This window comes from Rhyacophila brunnea, unplaced genomic scaffold, assembly GCF_057557595.1.
Source record: "Rhyacophila brunnea isolate RB1 unplaced genomic scaffold, BYU_Rbru_1.0 scaffold_1, whole genome shotgun sequence".
NCBI lineage: Eukaryota > Metazoa > Arthropoda > Insecta > Trichoptera > Rhyacophilidae > Rhyacophila > Rhyacophila brunnea.
The window spans coordinates 52,051,010-52,068,255 of NW_028232751.1; the positions used below are offsets into that span (position 1 = coordinate 52,051,010).

Below are 17,246 nucleotides of genomic sequence, written 5' to 3' on the forward strand. Positions count from 1 at the left end.
TGTGCAGTGGTGTTAAGATTTTTTACATTTATTAATTTTTAAACGCATTTATAAAACCATCAGTATAATTTATGTCGACATTATTATAGTGAAATATGTACGATAAAAAATTATATTGATAATCTCTGTGATCCCAAATTTGACAAGAATTAGGCATTTTATTATTCAAAAAATGGGCAAGATTAAAACATTTGAAGATAATTCTAAAGATAATGATTATAAGCTATGTCTTTGACCATTTAAATGTGATAAACATCCTACGAATAATGATTGCGTTATAATAATTATTGACCTAAGAATAAAGTAGTGTTTTTTTTTGTCATTTCTTTTGGCATTCCCCAGTGGTTAAGCTACAACATACGGCCGTAGCCATAAATTGACAAAATAAAACTGAAGTAGGGAGTCAGATCATGATAACGCGCGTGTTTGAACATGTACCGTTTGAAAAAAAAGATATTTTTTCGGTTAGGTTAGGTTAGCTCCATTTTGACCTACGCTGAGCATATCCCCCCTTGCAAATAATTTTCAACAGTATGTGGAACGAAATTTCGCAGTCGTCGCCAGTCGGAGAACGATAGTCGACCTGTTTGCACGTCAATTTGTTTTGTGATGGCGGAGGAGGAATATATTCTTAAATCGTGTAAAGATGACTAAAAAACGTTCCGCATGTACTTAGAAAAGAAAACATGTCAATGAACATACTATTATTATTACGAATATAATAATAAACATAACATTAAAAGGACGCATGTTGAATTTGTATGACAAATTATATTTCGTTCGGCTCGCGTCATTTGCACAATCCGCGCATCACCTAGTCACGATCTTTTTAGACCATGCCTCAGCTGAAGTATAGCCTTAATGGGAGGTACTAATTTATTTATTGATTTTCCATTAGGTAATTTGTTCACAATTCTCTTCAGCGGTCTGTGATGAAATAAATATGTGCTCATACACGTGTATTGATACAATTTATATTTAACGCTGTGACATTAATCATGTGACGCCTTTGTTAAGAGATTAATCAAAATTTGCATAAAGTCATTTCATGGAAATTATGAAGAACGTTAATCGCGATCATAAATTCTTTAAAATAGTGACGCTAACATCATAAAGTTTACTTTATTATATCTACATCTACAAGATGAAAGACTTTTCCCCGTATTATATTTAAACAAATTTATCTTGGCATTTCAGTCAGACCATAAATTTAATATTGCAATGCACTAGTAACACAGATTGATAATGAAAAGAGGACAGATTATCACATTTTTTTATACTTGAGATATAAAAGTAATATATTTGTGACGGAATATTAGCGATAATATGTGAATGATAAAAGCATTTTTCTCCGTTGCCATAAATGTATAATACTATAATACAACAATAAATTGTAATACAATACAATTATCACTAAGTACCTAGCCGGCTGTGATTTATTAGTGGAGGTAAGTAAACATTATAAAAGTAAATGTTTTGATTACATTTATGTATGATTTGATCATCTACCATAAAAAAAATCTTAACAATAGATACATTTTTCAAAATTATGTATGTTCAATAATTAGAATGGTGCATTCTTACATCTCGTGAATTATTCGTTGAATAAAAGAAATAGTTATTGGAGAAATTCGCGACGTCAGTTAGTTTTGATTTAATAAACAAAAACCGATTGCCAAAGTAGCTTGATTTAGAAGAGCGCTGATGAGTATGTATTAAAAAGGCCAATAGTTAAATTTTGTCGCAATTAGTATGTCACCTTGTAGCATAGAGGATAATGCACGGACGGGGCGGGGCGTAAACCCAGGAGATGCAGGGTTCGATTCCCTATCGGGGTGGGGTCTTACTTTTTTCAAAAAGATTTTTTCTATTGGTTATAATATATTTTCTCAGAGGTATTAAAAAGGCCAATAGTTAAAATTTGTCGCAATAAGTATGTCACACTGTAGCATAGAGGATAATGCACGGACGGGGAAAAACCCAGGAGATGAAAGGTTCGATTCCCTGCCGGGGTTGTCTTACTTTTTTCAAAAAGATTTTTTCTATTGGTTATAATATATTTTCTCAGGATTGTTTTTCAAAATGATGTATGTTCAATAATTAGAATGGTACATTCTTAAATCTTGTGAATTATTCGTTGAATAAAAGAAATAGTTAATTATAAACTTACATACGAAAAATGTAATATGATACTTAATTTATATAATAATAAATTATTATAATAATATTAAAAAAATAATGATAACATAGCCATGGGTATTATCTTTGTTTTTTAATAATATTTATACCAATAATATATACCTACCAATCGATGCGCAAACGGAAACCACGAAATTAATGCATAAATGACAGACAGATCAGATAGTCTTCAAGCAATAGGCATTATGTTTAATTTAAATTGCATCGGCCAGTCCTTAGGTTTTATGTGTCACAGATCATATTATCGCACTGACCTCACCAGGCGGCGAGGGAAGCCATGCCGCGAACCTTTGATTTTGATCGATTTACAATTATTTTACAATGCTTGAGACCACTCTAGCGAGAGAATGTCTGATCTTATCGGAGCAATTCTGGCGCCAATTTATGCGTACAGAATCAAACTAAGTAGGTATTACAATTACAGTAATATTAATGAACTCAATTATAGATTTTGAACTTTTTAAATAGAATTCTTATAACTATTTTTAACTTTTTCCCTATGAAAAACTGTTCGGCACGCCAGATAGTAAAAAATTATTCGCCATCCCTGAACATAATATAAGTAATTTTTATATTCTGGTGTAAACGCGATCACACGATCATTTTGTAACATACCAGAGAACCCAAAATGTTCTGCGGTAAGTATTTACAGGACCGCGCCAAGCGGGGGTGTTAGGAGAGGGAGGGTTAGAAACACTCGGGCGGTAGGATTTAGGTGGTGGCAAATGTTCGAAATAAACATTATTAATGATGTTAATAAAAACTTACTATGTTATAGATACTAACATTTTTTTTAAAGTTGTGTATGTTCAATACTTATTGAATATAAAGGCATATTATACTCTCTTAAGACTTCTTCACACAGGTTGTGTCCATGCGTTCCGTCTTGGATGAAAAATGTTGGTTTCCATCCATTCTACATTGAAACATAATTTATTTTTATTAGGTCGCTAATCAATAGCGATCATTTCATTATATTTTTCCAGAAATTTCAATAAGCTTCAAATGTATCTGAAATTGGTATGTTGTGGATTAGATATTCAAAAGTAAACACGTAATATACTTAAACACATAAATTTCCATGTACTGTGGTAAAATGTTTATTAGGTACCTACTTGTAGAGTAGGGTATTTCCCGAGAAAATCTTAATCTCGAGATTCGGGATTTCCCGAAATGATGATATTTTGAATTCTCGAGATTCGGGATTTTCAGAAAACAATTCTCGAGAATTCTCGAAATATCGGGAAATTTAAAAAAAAAACCTGTAAAAATCCTAAAATCAGTGTAAAAACAGACAAATTCAAAAAAAATATGATTGTTTTATTCATTAAGAAGACAAACAAAAAGAAGTAGGAAAACAAAAATAATTCAAAACATTACTTATTAAAATAGAATTTCAAAAAACACAGACTGTCAATCGCTGCGTCTGGCAATCGCGTACGTTTTTGAGATACAAAATTCCCTGACGTTGAAAAAATGCGCTCATTTTGAGTCGAAGTTGGCTTAACTGTCTTAAATAAATCAGTCTGTGAACGTTTTATGTTTTCTGTCTACATTTTTCATAATATAGAAAAATTGTTTTTCAATTAATATTTGATAATAAAGAAATCCCGATTTCCGAGAAAAGATTCTTGAGATTCGGGATTTCCCGAAATGTTAAATATTTCAATTCTCGTGATGCGGGATTGAAAATCTCGAAAATTTCTCGAGAATTCCTGACGGGAAATTTCCGAAACCCAACTGTACCTACTCTCTGACAACATCTTCTTGGCTACGTGTGAAAACTGTGAACTAACATGCTCCTACCATTTTTAACCGCACTTCCATTATAAACTAACAAGCTCCTCCCATTTAGTCGACAACAGCGCCTTCCTTCATGTAGCCAAGAAGATGTTGTCGTACAATACTCGTACCAACTAAAATACAATACTTTGTAAGATACTTTGGAATATTATTTATTTTTCGCGTAAGTCGTAGCAAGACTTAATAATCAGACGATACAATCAACCAATGTGTCTTATTTATAACGGTTACATGTAAATTCACCATGGAACAGTTCGCCGTGAGCTTTCTGTTGGAAAGAGATGACCGTATGCTATAGATACGGTCTCCAATTTTGTTAGATTCCATATGAACATTAATTCAATCTTCATAGCTGATTTTGGCAAAATTCAAGAATACAAGATTGAAACCCTAACCTAACCTAACCTAATCTAACCTAAAAAATAATCCAGTATATCGGCTATTTTCAAAATTTGTTTGCTGCTGGCTTCCTGTAAAGTGTAAACCGACCGTAAACCAGAACCGTAGACATGAATTTGATGTCAGTACTATACGACCCAAATATATAATATAGGCCATATATTTCCGATACAACATTTCACGTTGAAGAATACGGCGAACTGCATACGTACAAGTTTCCGGACACGATTTATAACACCGTGTAATTAAAATTCGACAACTAACACACATTCGTGTATTCTGAAAGTTGGTCCAGAGTCCAGACCAAAATATATACTATGTCCGTGAACAAATGAGCATTGTATAATAACTATCTAAATGTTGTATAAAACATGTGCAAAAATATTGACCAGTCCAGTATGGCCATGTTTGGGGAAAAGATAGTATTTCATCGGAGGATAGCACGTAATTTTGCGCATACTACGTAGATAGACTTTAAAAAACTACATTTATTTTATGAAAATAATGTTTGGTATTATAGTGGACGTGTGTTAATTTCAAATTTTAGATTTGTGTTAGGACAAAATGTTTACAGACATTTGAATAGTGTGGCCAATAATAATTAATTTGGTGACAGCATATGAAATTATAATATTATTAATAATATATTGTAGGTTGTAGGTACAACAGTATTTTAGTAAACATTGGCTGGTATTTATCGACTACGTAGGTAGGTACCTACCAACTAGATTGCATATCTGCGAATAACTATAATAAGATAATATTAATTTGTTTTTATGCTTGGAATTCCTAAATATTATACAAAATAATTTATTGCATCATAATAATATTGCAATATATTAAAATTAATTATAAAACTCGCATTAGATTTTTCTATTTTAATGTTGTTTGATAAATACAAATAATTATTTTATTATACCAGATGTTCAAGAGAGGTCTAAGATTGATAGTTTATCAATAGGTCAAAAACCATGTCAAACAAAATCGATCTTGAAAAGTAGATATTATTGAATACAATAATTTAAAGGTTATTTTATTACTAAGAGCGGTTTTGTTATATGATAGAACTTGTAATTTTCTATTACAAAGGCATACGTACGTAGTAACTATACATTTTACCTAATTATATATTTAAATATATATTGAGGGATTACATGTAAATTGTACGTAAAACATTTCACCGTGGCACAGTTCACCGTGAGGGTTCTTATCGGAAAGAGCTGTATACTGTACATACGGTCTCCAATTTTATTATATTAATTATGAACATTAATTCAATTTTCATAGCTGATTTTGGCAAAATTCATGAATTTATAATGAAAACCTAACCTAACCTAACTTAACAAATAATCCGGTATATCGGCTATTTTCAAAATATGTTTGCTGCTGGCTTCATGTAAAGTGTAAAGTGTAAACCGACAAGAACCGTATTTTATTTAGACATGCATTGTATGTCAGTAGGTACTATACGACATAACGAGGTTGGACGGTCTTTAATATACGACCATATACTTCCGATACAACGTTTCACGGTGAAGGTGATACGGCGAACTGCATACGTACAAGTTTCAGGACAAAATATTGAGACGACACTCATTGTCCAATGCGTAAATCACTTGCTTCTCATTTCGCAGGTTCCGGGTTCAATTCCTAGTGAATTACAATACATAATGTAGCAGTATATTATTTTCTTCAACCTGGGTGTTTCTGTTAATTCACCACTCCTTTAATTGTGCCATGTGGTCTGTTATTGAATTACATATTTTATACCATGTCTGATCCTAATAAGATCTAATGTTCCATTCAATATATTTTTGTTTTTACAAGAAATGGATGTTAGCTACTTGCTTAATCTACTAGTTCCATACTCTGACTCAAACACAAATTGAAAAATGATATGTGTATTTGCCAGACCCAGGATTCGAACATGTGACCCACGATAAAATGTAGATATTAAAAAGAGATTTTTTCAGAATAAACATGCTATTTATTAATTTGATCATAGTCGCAAGAGCCATACCTACCTTAAAAATAGACGGAACCAGACCCATCCCAAGGAACACGATCGCCTCACTGTGAAATCACAAGAAACCATTTCCCCCGTGTTTGAATTAAAACTAACCAACAATATCTATACAATGTAGTCTTATTTCAATGAAAACAAATACGTATGGCTGACAAAGTTTAATGTGCACTATTTATGGCGGATCTTAACAGCCTACCGCCACCCTTCGCCACGCCCATTGGTCTGTAAAGATTGATATAACTCATGGGTAATTTTTAAGTTTTAAAGTATATGTAACTAAGCTTCTAATTTTTATTATCACCACAGAAACCGCAGTTGATGAAAAATCTGAAGAGGAATCTGTCGAGTCCGAAAACAGATACACTCAGCGAGTCTCCCATTCATTGATAAGAGCGAGTATCAGAAGAGAAGAGTATAACAGGGCTTCTTTGACAAATAGCCCAGGTAAGAACTTTATTAATTTACCTGAATTAATTATGGTCGGGTGTAGCCATTCAGACTGCAGATTTGCGATAGCGATCATACGAAGAACCAGACCAAAGAAGTTATAAATAGTGATCAAATTCTCGCCTCAATTTTTACATTCAACAACAGGAGATATTTTCGCCAATTTGAAGTTGGGGAATGGGACAGTGGTAAAACATTCGATTGCAGATCGAAAAGTTGATGGAACGAGCCATTGCCTACGGTTACATGTAAGTTGTACGTATACAGATCATGGTGGGACACTTATTCGTGCGCCGCAGTACGTGAAACATTAGTTCGTATAACATTTTATCAAATGGCGAGTTCTTCGTTGAACATTTCACCGTGGAATACATTTGTACGTATCTTACAAAATGCGGCGATAATTTTCAAATAGTACTGTTCCAATTATATTAACCCTAACCTAACCTAGTAAAGACATCTCATAAATTCGCCACATGTTGAAGCATACGTACAAATATACTTTACGGTCAAATGTTCAACGAAGAACTAGTCATTTGATTAAATGTTACACGAACTCATGTTTCACGTACTGCGGCGCACGAATAAGTGTCCTGCGGTGAACTGTTTACGTTAAAATTTCCGGATACGATTGCCTACTACAGATACAAGCCGTTACTTACGGAAACTTTCCGACAACGATCATAGAAAGCGGCCGTGCATATCCACGGCTGTGCATATATGACGGGTGGTGGTGGGCACTTTAACGTAGTTCTGGTCCTACTTCTCGCGCTGTTGTCTATGGATACCCTATCATCGTTATATAAAGTGTCTTTAGTTCAATGTAGGAGCATTTATTTTTAGAGTTAGAGTTAGAGTTAATATAATTAGTGTATGAAACACAAATTTTAAAATGCAATTGTAAATCGATATTTCCGACTGTCTTGACATAGGGAATGGTTTGATTTTGATAGATGATTTATCTTATTTTTTTAATCTCATTTAGTGCTAACACCGCGACTGGCGCGTTTGGAGTAATTGGCCATTAGATATAATTAACGTGTTATTTAAATGTGGTCATTGAAAGGTGATTAAAAGGTCAGCAGTGATTGTGTTACACTAATATTAAAACATCTTTCACAAACGTAATGAATAGCTCAATGATGCGTAAAACAATTTTAAGAATTCGAGAATAAATAACACTGACAATACATTAGATTAAATATTTGATTTGCGGATTTTTTATTATTCAATTCGAAACGAGAAAAGGCCTACCAATCTGAGATCTGAGTTTATAGCTGAACAGTAGGACCACTCGTTTGAGAAATATGCTTGTGCAAAAATATATTTATTTATTTATAAAAAGAGTATTATGGCATTACAGCTATTGGCCAATGCGCCATAATACTTAATAAATACAAATGTATAAAAATATCTTAATTACAAATAACAATAAAAAGACAGCATGTGTACATATTAATGAAATATGATAATTTATACAATTATAAATTTAGCCTATTTAATACGTCCACAAACATTATATAGTCAATAAAAAAACAAATCAACCTTTATGGTGCCATCAAATAAGCTAATTGCACGATACACAGCATCATGAAACATACCATCTGTCCTGCGACGAGGTATCTTGAAGACCGTGGAGCTACGAGCGATATTGGTGGGAACATGAAAATTAATATTTGCCAGTATATACGGATTGTAAATGAACCCACGAAGAAGTAAAAAGAAATGCTCTAAAAGAACAATCACTCTTCGGGTAGACAGGGATTGCATTGATAGCATACCCAGAAGAAAACGAGTCGGGAAATTCATTTTATTGTCATTATCATAAGGAAAGAATATCTTCAGGCTTTGTATCAATAAGGCGGTGAACGAGCTCATACGTGGCCAATTTCCAGTCGGCTTTAATGCCTTTGTAGGTATCGATAATTTTCTTTCGATATAACTACCCTACTCGGTTGTCGCTTTTCCGTTACACATTTTCCGCATATATCCTAATGGTTATTTTATAGAATTTATATGAAGAGAGCTTTAATTTTTTGTTTTTTTGTTACAGATAATATAATTGTCGACAGTTTGTGGAGGTATCCTCGGGAGGCGAACATACTAATGCAGATTTGGTTCGTGACGACCTGGCCTCTCAATTTCGTTCTGATGTGCACAATCCCCTCGCCGATCACGTTCCGGCGAGCCTATCCCTTAACCTTCATCATGTGCATCATTTGGATAGGAGTCAATTCATACTTCGTCTCTTGGATGATGACCACAATCGGTGAGACCTCGTTGCTATCGACAATCCCGTTGCCACCGCGTTATTTATTACTAATTGAGGGGCTGAGGGTACAAGGGGTACAAGTGACATCTACGATTAAAATTAGTTCTTTCTTCAACACAATACTACCACATACACATTTGTAGATACATGAAATTGCTTGATAATATAATATTATGTCGGTAGCTAATAAATGTAACTGCTTCACATGAAATATTACCCACCAATGAACTGATAAAAATCCTCCCTAGAGACACGAAAATATATTATTTAATATAATAAGTACAGTAAAACATAAGAATGATTCGGTTCGTGGATTGTATGCGTACGAATACGTATACCTTTGTCAGCCCACGGGCACACCGACTGCCAGGTAATTAGTAGCACTAGTAAGGCTGAACATCCGCACGCACACCATCGACCAACCGAATCGTTTTTTTTATTTTTGGAATAGTAATGTGTCCATGGCCACCCTACCTATCGCTAAGATTAAATGCACTCTGACGCCTTACAGCGGCGTTTTCTAGATGGTGTTTGAGGTCAATAAAATTCAACGTATTTTTAGCAAATTTTTAACACACCGAATTTTGGGATTGTTGAGTATCAACACAAGACAATCAAAAATTGCATCGCGCAACCATATATTTAAAAATGGCAATAACGGCGAATATTATATCACTATTAGAGGAAATTTGAGATGTATGTTTATCTCTTTTATCTGGTCGACCCGCCACGCCAGGGCTCCCCTGAGCCCGGGCCCCTAGGCTAGAGCCCTGTCAGCCCCCCCCCCTTGTGGGGGTCATGGATGTGTCCGTTGGAAGAACAGGTTCATTTGCAAAATATCGAAAATAATTGTGTATAATTATTTACAATCGCATGTTCTCTTTTGAAGTAAATTTAGTAATATCATATACCTACACTTGGATCCAGTATGTGCTCATCGCCTGATTATTATTCTTCTTGATTGATAAACAAATAAGATAGAAAGAAACACAGATTAAAATATTATAACCTTTGCAATCAGATTGACTTTTGCAAAAATCAAACACAGCGTCCTACAAGAAAAGTACAAAGCTACAGTAGGTACGTGTACGTAATTGATTTACATACAGTAGATATAGGTATAGTGGGTTGGGCATAATAATATGCTTTTAGGCCCGTTTTAAACGGGGCACCGGTGTCGCGCTCGATATAATATAGGAGGCCAGGGAACTCAGAAATAATGGGAACTGAAATACACAACGGGTAAGGCGATAGCAGGTAAGCGACTCGAGTAAGGAAGAAACCGGGTTAAACTTACACACGTGCCAAGAATACGTTTTACGTCGAATACTCAAAACTGCTCTCGGTTTATGCATTTACGCTCATTTAATGTTGGTGTTTTACACACACTATTGCACGTGCATAATGCGTGCTTCATTTTCGTAGGACACTCACACATTCAAAAGCCTGCTTCACCATGCGGCGTTTTGAATATAGCCTATCGGTATTCTATTTATTATCTGTTCTGTGTAGGAGGCCTTTGTATTCGAATAAAGGGACTTTTGTATTATGTTTATGAACGCCCCATAGCTAATGAGTCAACGCATAATTTCGCGTTATAAATTAGAACATAAAACTAGCTGCGGTAATAAAAACTAGTGTATCGGCGGCTTGAGAATGTAGCGCCGACGGAAAAGTGTACCGGAAACGCGTTGACTCATTAGCTCTGGGGCGTTTATAAACATAATACAAAGGCTCCTATATTCGAATACAAAGGCCTCCTTATTATATACGAGCGCGACACCGGTGTCCCGTCTGAAACGGGCCTTACTGATCAAGTGACATATTAAAATAATAATCTATCTGCCGGGGTGTCGAATTTTCCCGTGTCGGACAATTATTGGCCGCAGATGAAAATCTTAATTTTATTTGGATTTCAGGTTTTTATCATTATTTTATTCACTGTGTGATTGATATAGGTACCTACGTATTATACTAAAATAAATCGTCGCAGGCGTACATAACTCAAACAATTGACAATATGATGATGATAGATGATATTTATATATGATATAGCACAGTGGCGAAGGCTCCATACTAAGCGATTATTTAAAGCTTACCTTCTATTTTCAAGTATTTAATTTATATAAATAAATATCTATATTGAAGGACATTGTAGGTTATAATAAAAATATTGATTGCCATCTATCGTCGTTATTTATAAGTAGAGCTTTTAATTTAGTCATGTTTCGAATCAAAAATAAATGACGGAACGTCCAACTTGAGTGCTATTTTTAGAATTATTTCAACGATAATCCAAGCCGAATTTTCTACCGCAATTCAGTTGCCAACTTCATGCATGTCTGCGTTTTTGTTCGAGACTCGGAAGCGTTAACAGACAAGCTTATTCGAAATGTTGATTTGTTTATTGTCTTTGCTTATCTTTAAAAGTAAATAATAAATAATAAGGATGATTAAAAAAAATAATAACTATTGTGTTCGATCACATATAATTTATAAATTGTTATTAAAAATAAATATTGTATTAATTCGCGATTATTATTTAGGTTACTTCAGTCATAGACAAACATAACATGCTATTCACAGTTTATGTCATTTTGACATGTCAAAGCGGTGGTAAAGGTTTATTTTATAATACAAAATTCATTGTGTTACTGTGAATGTGCATTTTGAACGATTGCATTTAAAAATTATCAAAGCTTGACCTTCCAAGGGTTCATTTAGATTTGAATACAGCAAAAAAACTTATATTAGACATTTTCACAACAATTTATAAATGATAAATATTTGTTTTTAACTGGCAGTTATACATTAAACAAACTTTTTGGTTGACGATGCGTATTGTTTGGTAAAGAAAGTATGCGTGGAATTCTACTGCCATAAGTGAATTAAATAATTTGACAAATTCAGCGGTGAAACCTATGACCAGTGTGTCGTTGTCATTAGTGTGCACCTATTCATCAGTAGTAATATCGTAAGTATTATCTTCGTATTTCCCGTAAGTTACCTGACAAGTGTGCTCTTTTTCTCTGATCTCCACAGCTTACCTCTTTCCAAAAGTCACCCTTCGCCACTGATATAGCATATGATATTTACCAGTACGTAGGTACGTGTTATTCAATAAGGAAAAAAACAGTCAACCATAACATTTTAAAATTTTTATGTCATATTTTTCAAAATTAAAATTGCAATGTTTTGTAAATAATTATTTATATTTATTTGGAAAGTGATTGACCGAAAATGTATTGCTTTGCGATCGACATGTTAGCCACACCTGCGCATCTATTATATACACAAGACTGCCTTCGGCCTTTACGGCAGCTAACTAGGGTAGGAAAGTATCGAAATATTAACACTTATTGTAACAATTACAAAAATTTAGCCGTATGAATTGTCAAAACTGTCTATCTCACTCTAAAATTTATCACAGCCAAGAGAGGTGCTTTTAAAACATAATATTTATTGTAACAATAATTACAACTAACTTATTGTAATTGTTACAATAAGTGCTAAGACTTGGATACTTTCCTACTCTAGATAGCGGCGGAAAGCAGTCTTGTGTATAGAATAGATGCACCCATATTTCTAAAAAATCAAAATCAACCCACAGAAACCAAAGGGGTTACACATAGGATTTGTTGATTAGCGATATTGCAAACAAATCCTCCCAAAATTGGTGGTACGAATGCGATGATAGACAACAATATATATTTTTTAATGGTACTGCACCCTCTTTCAGCAATGTTCCTTATGCATATTATATTATATAGATGTCGGTATACTTTGAATAATAATATACATTCTACACAATCATGTTCGAATAAATGTAATATTTACTATTTGCGAATGCTCATATTATTATTATCAAATATATTGCGCGTTTCGATGTATACCTATATATAGTAGGTAAATAATAATAAAAAAGTTGGCATCATTAGGTAACATAGTATGAACATCTATGAATTATACTAGGGGACCTTTTTTACAAGAAATGATTTTCTGACATTCTTTTAAGGGGGAGAGGCATGCCAGCAGAGAACCGAGTTTTAATATTGGGACCATACCTAAAATAAATTTTGATATAAATAAAAAGAATTTCAAGTTATACACATTTATATTTTAATAAAAATCGATGTTTTTTAAAATAAATATAAAAAATATTAAAGCGATCTAAATAAATAAATATAAACAGTTAAAAATTGAAAACTTATTAAACTAAATTTTAATAATAAATATGACCATAATATAATAATGTAATAATAAGATATGACCCTACAACGAATTCACATTTTTTTTTTTACAATTGTAAGTTTATATTTGAATTAAAAAAAAATCTTTTCAATGTTTTGAGATACATATGTATTAATAAATATATATAATGTATATAATTAAAAAATCTCAAATTGCAAGCTTCGTATTTTTCCGCTAGGTTCTCTGTCTCTCCCCCTTAACCTAACTCATATGCTCAAAATGGATCAAACCTTAGACAATAGATACAGAGATCAAACACTAATTGAAAAAAAGTGTGATTTTCGCCAGACGTCTGATTCCACTACTGTACCATTGGGTAGCAGTGATGGGAGAGCGCCTGTCTCTGAAACCATTGTTGCGGTATAGGTACCTAAATTGTAAATACCTCACGTCCGCTTTTCAGTTGGAGTATATGAATATCCGTGGCGAAGGGTGGAGGTAGGCTGTTAAGATTAGCACACAAATAGATGACGATAAACTTTGTCAGTCTTACGTATTTGTTTTAATTGAACTAAGTCTACAATTTACAGACGGTGTTGGTTAGATTTTTTTAAATTCAATTAAACACTACGAACACCAAGCCATAATAGATAATAGTTAAAATTTTGTAGGTATATTTTATAGATAGAATAATATTTCTTATCTACTATGGTTTGGCTTAGGGAGGGCTTAATGAATTTTAAAAAAACTAACCAACATGTGTAATAATAATTATGTGTTAATAATTCAGCGATAATAAATAAGTATGAATGGAAAAGTACGTATCGTCCATAACATAATAAAACTATTATGGTTTGGTTTAGGCAAGTTTTAATTGATTTTAAAAAACTAACCAATACCATCTGTAAATTGTAGCCTTAGTTCAATAAATCAAATACGAATGACTGACAAAGTTGAATGTGCACTATTCATGTCGGATCTTAACAGTCTACCTCCACCCTTCGCAACTAATGGACATCACCAGTCTTCCAACGTCTTCCTTAGTAAATACCTATTCACTTATAATCACCTTTTTTACGCTGCCTATTGCTAAAGTATTACGTTTAATTTCATACCATTCTGTATTTTCAATGAAACAAGTAAAATAAAAAGCAGGACCACGAAATTAATTTGGTTTGTGATAATATGGATTTAGAATGTAGGTACCAGATTTCCGATTTATGAAGTGTTTTTTAGTTGGCTTAAGCGTCGGCCTATAGCGTCGTGGGTCCCAGGTTTGAATCCTGGGTCTTTCAAGTACACAAATTGGTTTTTAATTTCTATATGAGTCAGAGTATGGAACAATTAGGTTGAGCAAGTGGCTGACATCCATTTCTCGTAAAAACAAAATCTGTTAATACAAACCTCTACTCTGTGGAGGGCCATATGATCTTATTAGGATCGGACATGGTCGAAAAAAAAACATAATATAGCATTATTTACTTACTTGAACAACATAATATAAAATGTTTTATCAGAATATTTTCTTTTATTTTGACATACTTATTATGTTAGTATACTTACTAGTATTGTTACCTAATTTGCATGTAATTATTGTTGATAAGATATAAACACTTAGGTGGGTATATACCTACCTAGTTTTTTCGATTATTGTAAAAAAACTGGTACTTTACAGTGTGTTTAGATAAATATTATCTACTATTGCACTTATACGAAAAAGAAAACATGATATTAAGTACCTACTCTCAGTGGCGTACGTTGGATTACGATTTTTTTTCAACGTATACAGATGTATATTATGTAAAATTATACTTAGGTATATAAAATTAAAATTGTATCGGTTCCCCTTTTTATCGTTTGCGCTAGTCGAGATGTCTGTATATTATATTATTATGTAGGTACGTACAATTTTCGTTAATTGTTTTTATTCCAGGTAGAATATTTGGAATACCGGATTCGATCATGGGGATGACATTTTTGGCCTTTGGAGGATGCTTGCCAGAGGCCTGCTCGATATTTATCATGTCAAGAAAAGGTTAGCTATGACATTTCTATAAACAAATGTATAATAAATTATTGAATAAGTTCATCAAATTTAGAGATTTATAAGGCGGTACACAGAGAATCGATATAACCTTAACTTACTATGAAAAACACACAGCAATGGCAACAAAATTGGGTTTCCAATGTCGTAAACAGATGCGATGCATTCCATTGAACCAATATCGATAAGGTAAATACTTCTTATTCGTCGTGTTGGGTCTTCAATAGCTGCAATGTGTCGCTCCAGAAATTAACGAAGGCAACACCATTTTCCTCGGCTTGTAGGATCTCGTCGAAATTGCAGCTTACTGGGCAAGCCTTGCATGAAAATAGGTGCTCCGTGCTTTTATTTCACCGCACTCGCAGATTTGGTCATCGGGGAACCCCCACTTCACCATGTTGTTTCGGGTGCGCCCTACCATAGTTCTCAGTCTGTTTAGGGCTTTCCATGTAGGTACGGTACCCGAGACTGACTTCGGATGGTAGGTGCTCTGCAGGCTTCACCCAATTTATGCTTAAATAGAACGTGGCGCGACAAATGTTATATAACGATATAAAGAGTAATGCTTATAACGAGCAAATCCAGTCGGTCCCATCTTCCTCGTAATAACCAAGTTTTAGTGTATATATAAAGTGAGTAAATTTAATTACTTTTTATTAATAATTCACGCACCGGAACGCCATATTTAATAATTTGTCCAGAACGATATTCGGTACTGTTCGGTTATACGGAATACAGCGGAAAACACATTTTGAAAATACCCGATATACTGGATTATTTGTTAGTTTGGGTTAGTTTAGGTTAGGTTGGGTTAGGTATGGTTAGGTTATGTTAGGTTAGGTTAGGTTAGGTTAAACTAACAAATAATCCAGTTTATCGGCTATTTTCAAATTTTTCTACTGGATTTCATGACCAATAAATAAATTAGTATACGGGTCACTATGACGATTTACTTTTTCAGTTGTTAAAGAATGTGTGTTATATTAATTTCAGGCGAAGGAGGGATGGGTGTATCGAATTCTCTTGGCGCAAATTCACTCGCCATTCTATTTTCTCTCGGAATACCTTGGTTTATAAAATGCATGCAGCTCGTAAGCGAAGGCAAGGATGCCTTCATCCCAGTGGAGTCGTCTGGTCTAGACTACGTAATCTTATCGCTGTTTTTCGCCATTGCCTGTCTCTACATTGTGCTGACAATCGGGAAATTCGAGCTGAAAAAAGTCACAGGGGCGACAATTTTGACTCTATATTTCGTATTCATCACGGTCGCTATTTTGCTCGAATCTGGTGTATTGGTGGACTTAGGTTTTCCACCATGCTAGTAACTACTTATACCAGTAGCGAAGGGTGGAGGTAGACTGTTTAGATTCGCCATAAATAGTGCACATTAAACTTTGTTAGTTATACGTATTTGTTTTTATTGAACGAAGACTACAATAATTTACAAATGGTGTTGATTAGTTTAAAAAAACAATTAAACACTGCCTACACAAAGTCACAATAGTTTTGGTATACTTTGGGCGGTACAACAAAATTGTCCATACTTTTTCATTCATCCTTATTTGTTTTTCTTCGATTAAAAATATACATTCCTCATATTTATTGTTGGTTCATTTTTTTTAATTCATTAAGCACTGCATAACCAAACTATAATAGGTAAAAAATATTATTCCATCTATAAAATATCCAAAGGTATCTATGATTTAATTGTATAATTTTAGATAGGCTTACCATAATTATGAAACTCTAAACCGGGACAGGAACGGGATATATGGCAAAGAAACAAATTTAACCACCAAAAATTATTTTTAAGTATCTACAAAAAAAGAATGCAGACCTTCTGCGGCAGAAATTACAATTATTTT

General features: G+C 33.6%; 1 protein-coding gene across 1 annotated transcript in view; it reads left to right on the plus strand.

The window, feature by feature from the left end:
• The window catches only part of LOC147079936 (sodium/potassium/calcium exchanger 5-like), a 36,071-nt gene extending 19,093 nt beyond the window's left edge, over positions 1 to 16,978 (plus strand). Inside the window, exons 6-9 of the mRNA XM_085945918.1 lie at positions 6,734 to 6,871; positions 8,928 to 9,143; positions 15,271 to 15,372; positions 16,375 to 16,978. Of these exons, the coding sequence (XP_085802044.1) occupies positions 6,734 to 6,871; positions 8,928 to 9,143; positions 15,271 to 15,372; positions 16,375 to 16,703 (785 nt within the window). The 3' untranslated portion in view covers positions 16,704 to 16,978. The remainder of the gene's footprint in view (positions 1 to 6,733; positions 6,872 to 8,927; positions 9,144 to 15,270; positions 15,373 to 16,374) is intronic.
• The last annotated feature ends 268 nt before the right edge of the window (positions 16,979 to 17,246 follow it).